The 13,294-nt window shown below is 40.1% G+C and overlaps 1 protein-coding gene across 1 annotated transcript in view; it reads right to left on the bottom strand.

Annotated features, from left to right (window-relative positions):
* Phlpp (PH domain leucine-rich repeat protein phosphatase) overlaps nt 1-13,294 on the bottom strand; it is a 115,363-nt gene that overhangs the window by 66,946 nt on the left and 35,123 nt on the right. The window contains exon 4 of the mRNA XM_076899563.1: nt 4,806-4,940. Coding sequence (XP_076755678.1) covers nt 4,806-4,940 — 135 coding nt within the window. The remainder of the gene's footprint in view (nt 1-4,805; nt 4,941-13,294) is intronic.

Here is a 13,294-nt window from a genome sequence, read left to right as displayed (position 1 = left end):
ATGTAATTCCTTCAACTGCGTTTTCTAAAGAATTATTTCTAGCAGGATCGGACTGGTTCAAAAAGCAGAAAAGGAGAGCAAATCACAATTTCTTCTTCTTTGATATCTAAAGAAATATTCTATTAATCTGATATCAAACTTTTGTCAAAGAATCCAGTTGAAATTATTTTAGTTACACTTAGTTGTCTCTATTTTTAAACAAAAATTGTTGGTAACGAACAAAATGGAAGTTATGGCCCGCAAACAGTCGATTCCAGTGACTGCAAAATGCAGCGAAAAAAAAATGTTATCGAAAGTTCAGCGATACGAAAAACAAGCCTATAAATCGATTTCTCGGTGACAACAAACGCAGTTCGCGTCTCGACTCGCGTTGTTACAACGTATACCAATTCCGGCAGCATCAGCTACCCCTAAAACCCTCGGAGCACCCTCTGCGCCCGATATTCCTCCATTTTTCCCTCGCGAAGTTGAGACGACCGCAAAAATCGACATCTGCTCGGGATAGCGAACACGGATATACCATATTCGGTCTCCGCGGGGAAACGAACGAAACGGACGTTTGTATTCGCGCTGACAGCTCCTTATATAACGGGTCAACGCCTCGAGCTTCTTTCGTACGTCCCAAGAAATCCAATTTAAAGTTCACTTATCAGTCACGGACGGAGTTACTTGTATCTTAGCCGGCGTTCGATCGGCACGGTTGCGGACGCGACGATTGATCGGCGCGAGGGAATCTCTGCCGGATACATAAATCAACGCTGCGAACAAATCGCGCGGGTCGATAACGGAAGTTGAAACGAGAAGGCGGCTCTCTGCTACGAACTGCTCTTACCCGCCATTTACGAGTCGATTTCGAGGGGGGTTGTCGTTTTGGCTTTAATCGTGGAACTTTGCCAATTTTTATTTCGACGAATTTCTGAGATTTTTGTTTTAAGGAAAGATAAAATTAAAAACGATAATTGTTCTGTTGTTTTCTCGATCTTAAAAATTATAATATTTTTGTTTTCAATAGACTGTAAATGATATTGGAATAAATTTAACGAAGTGATTCTCGAGAAGAGAACTACTGTATATTTTGTTGGGTTATAAGAAGAATATATTAGGCAGCAGGGAGTTTGACGCGAAAGTACGAGAAAAACAATGATTTGCAGGGAATCGTAAGGAATTATCGCTACTTTCTTATCCATTTTCATATGAAACGGGAAGATACTCCCGTTGCTCAGAAGTTGAAACTGTAAAAAAGGCAGAAAACTGGGAAACAATCGAGGGAAGCTGAGAGTCGAAGGAAAGAAGGGACGAGATTTATAAGTTGAAACTTTCTCGAAACGAGTTCGCGGAAGTTCTGATCGTCGAATTAAAATTACGAAGTTAGATTACGAGTTCGAGCGGCCAGTAGCACGGCAAGAAAACTGTATACAGGTAGCCCTCCTCTAACACGGTATCTTATAACACGGTTTCGCTATAACACGATTCGTAAATTGCGGGAAACCTCCTACAACACGGTATCCTACAACACGTTTTCGCTATAACGCGATGAGAAAACTGCAAATCCTTTGTACATACAACACTGTATGTACTTATACAGCCGCGGCGAGGCTTGCTGTCCTAAAGATACATCGTTGCGGAAATGTATGTAGGTCTGATGCGTATTAGGTATCCCAAGGCATGGACCAGCACTTGAGACGTTCACCAACGGAGACTGTTTAGTATAAGAGTTTTCCGTGCGGTCTTAGCCTTAGACTAATTTACGACCGGGTAAAGTGCCCGACGCGGCTCTGCTAGCCACGTGCACGATGTCACTTCCAAATTGCTGGAAGAGCAAGACGGTTGTTCCTCTTATCGGGCCCTATGTCCCCCGTAGGACATTGGGGTACGCCCAGTTAGGGTGGGAACACACGATTGCTGCTTAATAATTAGGCAACGCCTACGATAGTTCTGGTTTAAAATGCGTGTGTTTTTTCCTCGAAGAGTCAGTCAGTCAGTTTTCCGTGTGGTTTTCGTACGTTCTTTACTTTCATCTCCGTGGCCTGAAAACAAAAGTGTCTCACGCTGCTACTCGGTAGTCTACGTCGCGCCACGGTGTGTTAAAGAACAATTTTTTTATCTTTAAGACATTAAGCTTCAGCCCCAAGCAATGTCAGGTAAAGATAAAACAACGTTCAAGAGAAAATTCATTTCTTTAGAAGTAAAGATTCAAATCTTGGATCGTCTATCGAAAGGAGAAAAAGCATCCCACATTGGGAAAAACCTTAATTTGAACGAAGCAACAATTAGAACAATCAAGAAAAATGAAAAAGAAATCAGAAGTGCAGTTGCCGCAGGATCTTCGACATCCGCAAAACGTTCAGCCCGCCCCAGACCAGCAATAATTGAGAAAATGGAAAAGGCCCTCAGCATTTGGATTGACGATTGCTGTCAAAAAAAAATTCCATTAGATGGCAATATTATAAAACAAAAAGGATTAAAAATTTACAACCATCTCAAACAACAAGGAGAATCCTCTGTCAATCCAGATTTTGTGGCGAGTAAAGGTTGGTTCGAGAAATTCAAAAAGCGTTTTGCGATTCATAGCATAAGAATCCAAGGAGAGTCTGCGTCGGCTGATCATGAAGCTGCTAGGACGTATCCAGAAAAAATTCAAAACATTATAGCCGAGCAAGGATACACAGCAGATCAAGTTTTCAATGCCGACGAAACTGGGCTTTGGTGGAAAAAAATGCCCAGTAAAACTTTCATATCGAAGACAGAAAAAACTGCACCCGGATTTAAGGTGTCCAAAGATCGTTTAACGCTCCTTTTGTGCAGTAATGCATCGGGGGACTTCATGACAAAACCGATGCTAGTGTACAGATCTTTGAATCCTCGTGCACTAAAAAACGTGAATAAAAACACCTTGCCGGTATACTGGACAGCAAATTCGAGAGCTTGGGTAACAGGACATTTATTTAGAGATTGGTTTTTGAATTGTTTTGTGCCAAGCGTTGAGCGGTATTTAAAGCGAAAAAATTTGAGCTGCAAGGCGCTGTTGCTATTAGATAATGCTCCATGCCACCCACAAGATTTAACACATCCCAACATCAAAATAATGTTCTTACCACCGAACACTACTTCGTTGCTCCAACCACTGGATCAAGGTATTATTTACACCTTTAAAACATATTACATAAGAAGATCGTTACAGTGGATTTTAGACGCAACCGATTCGCAATCAATTAGCGTAATGGAAGCATGGAAGAAATTTTCCATCAAGCACTGCATCGATATCATATCTTTGTCACTGAATGAAATAAAAACATCAACATTAAATGCGTGTTGGAAGAAGATATGGCCCTCTGCAATTGAAACGGAAAACATACGTGAAACATTAGAAAATGAAATTGGTGCGATATTAGAAGTCGCTAAATCAATCGGAGGCGAAGGTTTTGTGGATATGGCTTCCAAAGACATTGAAGATTTATTAGTGGAAGAAGAAGTTGACGAAGCGGAATTAATCGAAATGGCATCCCTAGATGCAAATCAAATCGATTTTGAGGACGTTAGCTCTGACGAAGATTGTGCAGTCAAGAATTTAACATTAAAAAAATTACAAGAAGGCCTATGCTTAGCGGAAAATCTGGAATCATTTTTCTTGAATGAAGACCCTTCGACGGAAAGAAGTCGAAAATTCAAAAGGGAGCTGCAAAACTGTTTAGCTCCATACCGGGAAATTTACAATGATCTAATAAGAACCAGCAAGCAAAGTTCCATTACAGATTTTTTTAAGAGGGGAAAACATACAAAAACTTTAAATAACGAAAAAAGTTCAGAAAGTGAAGGCGATGTCGTTCCACCGAAAAAACGTTCTCGGTTGATTATACTGAGCAGTGACGACGAGTAAATTCATTAAATTATGGTTGCGTTAGATTAAAATATTTTTTTTATACTTTGTGTTGTACATACATTTATATTTTTAATAAAAATTACATTGTTTATGTCGAATTAAGAAAAATATTTGTTTTTAATAAGTTTTTGGAACGTAACCCCCCCTTTTTGCACTAGCTCTGGGTCTCATGCAACACGGTTTCACACAACACGGCATTTTCTAGGAACCTAACTACCGTGTTATAGGAGGGTTGCCTGTACATATATTGTATATAAATCTGTTCATAAAAAGGTCTCCTCCGTGCTATTCTATAATTTATACGATACCACCGATTGGTGTAATACAATCGTAGACTGCGTTTCCGTAACCCTGTCACGTTTTCTGATTTCGCTGACATTTTGCAAATGGATAAACGTGAGTGAGCGATTTCAATGAGTTTTGAATATTTTTATGCTTCGATTTGGATGAAATTCTGAGGGCAGTTTCCTTTTACGTAAAAACAGTATTGAAAAGTAGGATTTTTCGCGACTTTGAAATTATGACCAGAAACACTACATTACCTTATTAACGTAATGTCACTTTCTACGTTAGAGATGCAGCGCCAAGTAAAATTGCAGTACTAATTATAATAGAGCAGAATACCCTAGAATCAAAGATTTCTAAATTTTCTGCCAAAATTCTTCACGTGACTTAAGGAATTTACGAAAATCTCGTCAAATCATATATATTAAAGAAAGAAAAAAAAAATGTTTTCCTAGGTGACGATCGAGGAATCGCAGAAGCGCGATGATATACGTTTCAATAATTGCACTGGCAAGAAACGGAGCACGGGGCAAGAGATAAATCCGGCTCTTATCCCTTTCTTGCCCGTTCGACAGGCCCTGGGAGCTGTTCCTACCAACCGTTTCTTACGAATCCGGGGGATCTCGCGTGGAACACTTACCCGGATAAAGGAACAGCCTGGATCCGATGACAGCCAACGGGCGCCTCTTCCACTGGGGAAAAACCAACCCCTTCAACACGAGAGCGTAGCCGCAGCGGCTGTATCCCACCAGCTCTGCCAACGGAGATGCGGGTCCTGCAACGTAAACGATAAGAGGGTTAGTGACGGTACTACTAATCAGTGCCATCGTGGATTTCACTGTGTTTCTACTTCTCTAATTGTATTAGCTAATCGAATTGCGAACGGGCACGATGTTTCTGTATAAAAGAAGTTTCACAGGCAGACTTAATAGCGAGCGAATAGTTAGAGATTAGATAATAACTCTAATCAATAACTAATGATTGAACATTCTCTTAATACGTGATGTATTTGATTCATTACTCGACTCTGTTAAGTCCGGAATCCAATAACTCACTTGTTCAATAGCCACGTCACGTGGGGACGGTGAGGAGATTTATGAAGAGACGTGACCTTCCCTGCAGTGATCGAAAAAATAATGAACTGGTCACCGTAAGATCGTGTTACTATAACGAATCCAAGGAAATTCCCTATTTCGGGAAAGGGGAAGTGGAAAGATAGGTATTTTCGCCACAAGTGCATAAATTGATGGAGGCGAGAAAAAGAATTTCTCGACTTTTGGGGAGAAATGGAGATACGCGGCGAAAAGCAGAGTTCATTTTGTAAGTTGGTGTTTAAAAGTACTAGAATTGTAATAATTAATCGAATTGCCCAGGGGCACGATGTTTCTATGATTTTCGAAAATGTAGAAACAAACATTCTATAAAATTTGTAAAAAATAGAAATTATCTTGTCTTTTATAAATATTTCTTCTGTCCTTCTTTTTTAAATATATTTTAAGTACTTGGAGCTTTTTCAGCACTCGGGAAGTGAAATCACCGTGAACGTTAATCTTCTACACGAGTACAGTTGTAAAAAGTCCTGGAACTATAACGGCCCAGTATTAAAAGCTGAAACTAAAATGAAGGCTGAATTATATTAAAAGCCGCGTTCCACTTAATCCAATCGATGCTATATAATCGTAAATGTTAAACGAATTCCAGCGGCTCCATCAAAGGAAATTTAATTAAAAATTTCCAACTTAAACGGAGTTTCAAAACCGCGCGTTGCACTCGCACGGAACATTTCGCGCGCTGAATGCTCGTTTGAACAAAATTCAAAATGGTGAAACGCAAAATGAAATTATGTCAAAATTTCGTTTGCGTTTGAGAATCGCAGAAATTTTTCGAATCGTTATAAAAATTAATATTCGTGTGGACGGTTATTCTCGATCGTCGCCATTATGTTTCCGCGTGGCAGGGGGCTGTTGCGGGAAACGACGAAAAATAGGATCTCGAATTCAGCTTTCGTTCGTTGGAAGTTCCCCGCGGAAGAAGTTGCCGCGGAGCGGATTCGAAATTCATGAAATTGTAATTTCTTACCGCGCGGCAGCAGCCGCCGCGAAAATATTATGTGCGTGGAATTTCTGCAACTCCGAGGAAATACTGGGAACGCGGGGAATTAAGGGCGCGGGAGCCGATTTCACGGAACTACGGTAACTTTAATATACCTTGGCTACGGTATTACGAAAAATACCGAAGATAAGCAATAACTGATCGTCTTATTAAATTTCCCTTTATAGAGAGAAAATTCACCTTATATAAATACGATAGAGAGGCATGGTACGCGAATATTAGATATTATAGAACAAAATGATTGCATTTATTCCAAGTCTATTTTTACACGTTATATTTTTCTGTTCCCGATATCTTTTTTCTCTCAGATTTCGACGATACCTCGGATATTTTAAATATTCCAGCTATTTTCTAAAAAAAAGTAAGCGAAGCGAAAAGTAAAGGATTTCGTTTCATGAGAATCCGCGAACGTGTTTCCGAGCGACGAGCACGAGCCTTGTAAGCGACGAGTTTAGCACCGAATTAAGATTAGAAATGATTAACGCTGTGTGCAGGTGACACGTGTTCTCATCCCGCATTAATGCAGCTCCGCGTTAGAATTCACTTTCGATGTTACAGAAATTCGTCGTTAAATAACGCTTCACGGCGCGAAGCATGCACGTCATCCCTTGGAGGCATCGTAGACAGCGTTCACTCGTAACTATCCCCCGTATATCCGGTGTACAGGCTCGCGTAAACGTCCTTATAGTCTGTTCGGTTGGAACTACATGCCATATCCACCATCCTTCACCCTTTTACGCAAACTATTTCTTTTTCTTTACTGCAACTTATGTTTTTTCAACTTCCACGTTATATCCTTACTTTACAACTGTACTTCACTTTGAACCTGCCTTGCGCGTTTTCAAGCAGGAATTTCTCCATCATTATCCCTCTCTTTCTTTATAAAATATCGTGTACCGGTATTTTCGTGAGCATCCGCGGAATGTGTTCTAGAAAAGTTGTCTCGAAACCTCCGAGTCGTCGTTTCTGACGAATTGAAAAAAAAAGGGAGGGTGCAAAAAGTGTGTTTCTTGCGCACGGAGGGTGGTTTTATTAAATTGTTTGCTGGTATGTCGGTTAGAGGAGGGTTCCTTCCAGCAGAACGCGGTCCAAATGCATAGCTCCTTCAGGATTCCATCGTGTTGAATACCTTCGATCCTGAACGAGGCGGCGAGGGGGTTGGATCCGGGCATTCCGCAAATCCGCGCGTTTACCCGATGAACTAGCATCGGCGTGTATCTGTCAGCATACTGAACGAAAATCTATCGGATAAATATTGACGTTCACGCGGCTCCTGATGCGGCTTCCTGTTTGCTCGCCGATTAACAGAGCTCGGTTATCGCGAACCGCGCGCATAAATTATAATCAATCGTTGTCCACACGGATCCGTTCGACGCGTGACAACGATAACGGAAATTAAACGATTGCGAATCCTTTCCCGTGTCCCATGCTATCGCTTCGAACTAACTAAATTCTATTTTTCGTGGTTGTAGCGTATATCTTTATAGCGCACTTATGTTTATTATTCCACTTCAATATCAGAGATCGATATTCCTTGGTAAAGCTATTGCGGTGGTTCTCTAACACTTGCCACTAGAGGGACAGCAATTTTAACACATAAAGTAGTTTCTCGAACGTACCCGTTTACGCTTCTATGTAATTGAATTTCTAATCTGTTCCTTACATCCCCGCGTTTAAAGGAGCGACTTCGCCATTTTGGTAGCTTTATCGATGAGTCCACTAGCAGGCTTAGGATGAAACGTTTTTCCTTCTCTTGCTTTTTACTCACGTTCACTAATTAATTATGATTCAGAGTTGCCTGTCCATTTGAGTAAGCACACGAGAAGAGAATAAATTTTAATAGAGAGGATGAATTATTGGAGAATAATAATAAAATTGGTAGAATGAAAATCTAAACAAGAATATCGAGTCACTCGATGCTCGAAGAAGCCGTTCTAACAGCAATTCTTCATCTAGAGAATTTCCTCAGTCCCATCGAATTATCGAGATGTTTATCTACTGTCCACGAACGATATTTATCGAAAAACCGTAGCGAACGAAGCGTCGAGGGTGAAACGGAATCGCGGAAGATCACGGAGTGGTTGGCTAACTCGATTAACCCGTTGATAGCGGAGCCCGTCTGCCGGGCGAGCCATTTAAAGGCATGGTCGGCTGTGTAACAGGACCCAAGTACATCTTGTAATTATCCGCAGCTGTAAAAGGTCTCTGTCGGACAATTCGATGAAAGCAGCAGGAATCGAGTTGAATCGGTTCTCGTGTACCGTTTTGCTTCGCTCGGGACCTTTAAGATGAACAAATTTGCAAATTCTACCACCGTGTATTACATTCTCGAGGATAATTCTCATTTTAGGAGAATTACTTGAGCAATAATTACGGTTTATCGCAGAGTAGTCTTATTACCTCTAATATTAGCATTCGGATAATTATATTATTGATTTGGATAGAATTGTAATTCTGTGTGGAATATCCAGCTGTTTAACAAAAGGCTAAACGTGTACCTAGTAATTCTATGGTAAACGTAATATATGATAATGATTGGTGATATTTGTGCAAGTAATACCGCCCAAATTTAATGCTTTCGAAATTTTAAACTAAATTAATTGGTATCATAGACAACGGTAACTTCAGTCACATAACACTTGCACCTCGGCGTTGTACTCGTCACTTTACCGCAAGGAGTTAACAAGTATTCACGAATAAAAGAAACATAGGAAATTTCCGTGGACACATTCCAGGAATTCCTACAGGATTTTTTCGCTGCCACCTCGTTGAAGCGTCAATTAAATCGGTACCAAATACCAAGCGGACGAGAACTTCCGGTTCACGAACTATGGACGTCGTTCGGAAACTCGCAGAGACTTCCATGAAAATACGTCCGCCAGCGTCCGTCGGCTCGTCGTAATTTTCGAAATGGAACGGGGGTACGTCGTCCAGGCAGGCGCTAACTTCCTCAGCGAGCACCATTCGTCATCGCGCGGCGAACCCTCGAAGCTAGCGTGAGATTCCCGCTACGAATTCGCAGTCTAAACATTCACGTCGCTCGTTAATTATTTTGCACCGAGGCTGTAGCGGTAGCCGCCACCGCCACTTCGCGTTTAGGCGTCCCCCGTTAATATTTCAACGATTCCCGACCACAGTTCGATAAGCGTCTTAAGCGTTCGCGCGCGCAGTCGCCTGTGTATTTTGCGAGAATGCCTATGAATTTTCTATGACCACGGTTTGTGGGTTCAGGTTGTAACTGCGATTATTGTTGGTAATTATGGGAACGTTCAGGCATTCACGGAGAATTTCTCTTTACGAAGGTGTACGGAATGCGTGGAATAAAGTATAGTTGTTGTTTTCATTTCTGTTTGGTTTCACCGCATGAAACGAATTCTTTTGTAGTGAAATTTAATTTAATTGCGATGTGTTAAGTAGTCGTTACTTTGTTAAAATATGAGAATTTTTTATCAGATTTTTACTAGCTTTTAAAAATGGCTCGTTTAGTACGGACTGGTTCAGTTATTTTGGCTCGAGGGCCATTTTGTGGAAACGGAGGTTAGCGGAGGGCCGCAGCTTTTAAAGTGATTGCATTCGTCAATTAACTTTGCATTTCAGAAAAGTAATAAATTCCACCATAAGAATCAATAAATGTAAATTAAATAAAGTAGTTACAGTTTTATTCAATTTATTTATTGTGCTAACTTCATTTTGTCTGTAGCTGCAACTACATTTAATTTTAGAATCAGTTTAACGAGACGAATGGTACTCTATCACAATTTCCTACAATTTTTTTTAAATCAGGAGTGAAATTCTCCGTTCAAGGCAGATCTTCCTGACTGTCTTGGTGGACCGCTATTTGCCCACCCCTGGACTGGATGAAAGAAATGAAATACTTTAACGTGACTAGAACTACAAAAGAATAAGTATTTTTAGAGTGATATAAATTTTATTGTATACTCTATTTATTTTTAGTTGTATTTATTAAAATATAAATTTGGTGATAAGGTTAGGATAACAAATAAGTGATCTTATACGCGTAACAATGTAATCTTCGCTTGAATTTCTAAATCTAATTGTAATCTCAGTAAAGAGAGTTTCTAATCAACTGAATTTCAAATAAATTCAATATGCAATATAAATGTATCACAGAGGATTACAGTTTTACAATAAAAAGGAAATTAATTTTTACCTTTTTCATAATTAATTCCACTGTGACATGATCAACGATCACTATTCTAGCAAATTACCATACATAAATTACCATACTTTTTGTTCAATCAAACTCTGGCACTTTCAAATAATTCAATCATTTCCTTCCATCTCTTCCTGTTACACGTATCCACGATAATGTCACGAGGAAAATGGTAGTCGAATCAAAAATTGATTCTCTTCACTTTCTCGAGTGTCTTTTCTTTAATTACAGAACTCTATTTAGTCAGTTATTAATATTTGGAATCTTAATTTTCAATAGGAATATCCGTAGCTATTTGTTAGAGAATGGAGTTAATGGAACAAAGAATCTGAGTGAATAATCACGATTGCTTCTATATTCGGCTTCACCTCTTTTTTATTCAAAAAAATTGAGGTAGAAGCTGCATGTTCAACTGGCGTGCGGTGCATACTCTTTTTGGGAAGTCTCATCATTTATTTTAATAATAAAAATATAACAAGAGAAAAACTAACTGATACATATTCGCAGACGAGGCTAATACGTGAACGATTCGGTGACGAAAAGGAGAGAGAAATTCCTAAGGATGTCTGTGTTGACCCTCGAAAACGAAGAGAAAGTCCTGTCTCTTTGCTTCGATTGGTTAAGTATTTCCGCTCTGCACCACGGGGTACGATACGAACACGATGGTCTCCAGAGTATCATCAACCGACTTCCAAAAGTAAAAAAAGCATCGAGACCCAAGCATCAACTTCGCTCCACTCACCACTCATTGATTCCACTTTCGTACAGAAACTTTTAATGTCAGAATCGCGGAGGGATGCGCCACGGGGTGGCAGGAGTCGAGGTTCACGCGTGCCTCCTCAATTACTACGTTATTGCCGGTATTAATGAGCAATTTCTCGGGCCTCTGTGCCGTCGCGCCCGTAAACTCCAACTGCATCACCGGCAACTCACGTTATACAATTTAGCTTGTTAATTGAAGTTACGTTCGCGTGTAACCGCGACACCCGTTCCTGAGACCTCTCCAACCACCCCGTATCTCTCGCTTTTTTTCGTCCTCTTTTCCGTGGCCCTGAGAGCACCTAAAAAGCTTCCGGGAACAGCATGTCGCCTCGAATTTCGCGGAACCTCGCGGCCAGACAAGCGAACAACTTCGAGACTTCGATGGACTGGTTGAGAGCTTCGGAATTTCGCCGTTCGAGGGGATGTTCTTTGCGGTAAAAAGTACCCAAGTTCCGCTCTGAACGGTTATAGAGGGTGTAATGGGAGTTGTTGTCTCGAGGTTCGCGTTGGCTTGGGTGGGGTGATTGGTTTATAGGGTGCTTTAAAAGCACTGGTATGAATTTCGACGGGCAGCTGAGAGGATGGACGGAAGAAAAAGGCGTCGAGTACCAAATTCGATGAAGGTCGTACGTTCTTCGTATATGTCCGATGTTATTTAACATTATTTTCGCGTTTTAATGTAGAAATGTTATGAATTTTTAATTAGAAAAGAATTGAGCAAACGAATAAAAACTGTAGTGTTGAAGAAAATTTATGCGGGACAGTAATTAATTTCAAATATTGTGCTTTGGTTTCGCACGATTAAGAATAATCATGGTAATATTTTATTTGGTAAATTCTATCCAACGAATTCACATCAAAATGCAATGGAAGAATTGTAAAAGAGAAAATTGAAGTTTTATCAATGTCCATTGTTCGCTTGGCTTTTCGATTTATCGTCCAGACACCTGTAATTATTGTTTTCGGTACGATCGGTTATTCGCGGTGTTCTGAATTTTCGAAAAGCACACCGGTCGCCGACCAATCTATCGAAAACTGCAAAGCTGCCCCCTTGCTCTGTAATTTCGATGGAACAAAATATTATTTCGAACGAAAACAAGCGTCAAAGGATTACGAGCTTCCAACTGTCGATCGTTAAACGATCGAATATTCAATTTGCCAAATGAAATAACCAGTAAAGAGAGTTTCTCTGTTCTGTCGTCGTTCAGAGGAGAGTGTGCCGCGAAAAGCAGTGCAACGAAACATGGATGCTAAAATAAATTAAACTGGCACTCGAAACGTGAATGTATTCTAAAAGATTGTGCTCTATTTTAATAGAAAAAAATCATTTTACAACCGAGTAGAAAAATATTAACATTTTATATACTTTGTTCTAAAAAAATAAAAAAGTACAGTTTATTGCAAAAACTATTCTTCGTCCAATTATCCATAATACTATTAAAAAAAATTATCTTTCAATGCAACGAAGTAAAAACGCAATCAATTAATCGATTATTAATAATAAAAATTCTTAATTAAACTATTCCGTTAATATTCTACTTAAACAATTTTTGTAGCCCCAAAAGTGTGTCGTTTCTCTAATTCTCGGGACATCAACGGCTTTCATAAAAGACGCCAGTAAAGGGATTAACTTTTCAATTCGGTCCTATTCGCAGCAGCCACGGCGGAGTTAAAACGGAAATGCGAATGGCGATAATGAGTGTATACGTTCGTTCGTGCGAGGCGAAACTGTTCTTATAGGCATTAACGGGTAAGTATAACGAGCTTGGCGAATACGGGCGGTATCGAGAGGGTATTTCGAGCGGATGCTCTCAAAGAGGGCACGCGGTGAGACAGAATATGGAATAAAGTGCGCTGGGGTGGCACACGGAACAATTGCTCCGTTTGTACCGCGGAACCCAAAATTTAATTATATTCGTCACCGGTGGCATGCGAGTTTAACGATCGATCCTTTCTCGGTGAGAAAATTGTTTCGCTGCGAGCAAACGTTTTTTATTTGGTCAAACTAACTTTCTTGAGTGCTCCGCTTCACTCGTTGACTTAACGGCCAGTGGATGTTGTTTCATTAAAAAGGACGGATG

Source organism: Xylocopa sonorina, chromosome 8, assembly GCF_050948175.1.
Source record: "Xylocopa sonorina isolate GNS202 chromosome 8, iyXylSono1_principal, whole genome shotgun sequence".
Classification (NCBI taxonomy): Eukaryota; Metazoa; Arthropoda; class Insecta; order Hymenoptera; family Apidae; genus Xylocopa; species Xylocopa sonorina.
The sequence above is the reverse complement of the archived record's forward strand: the minus strand, read 5'-3'. Positions and strand labels throughout refer to the sequence as shown.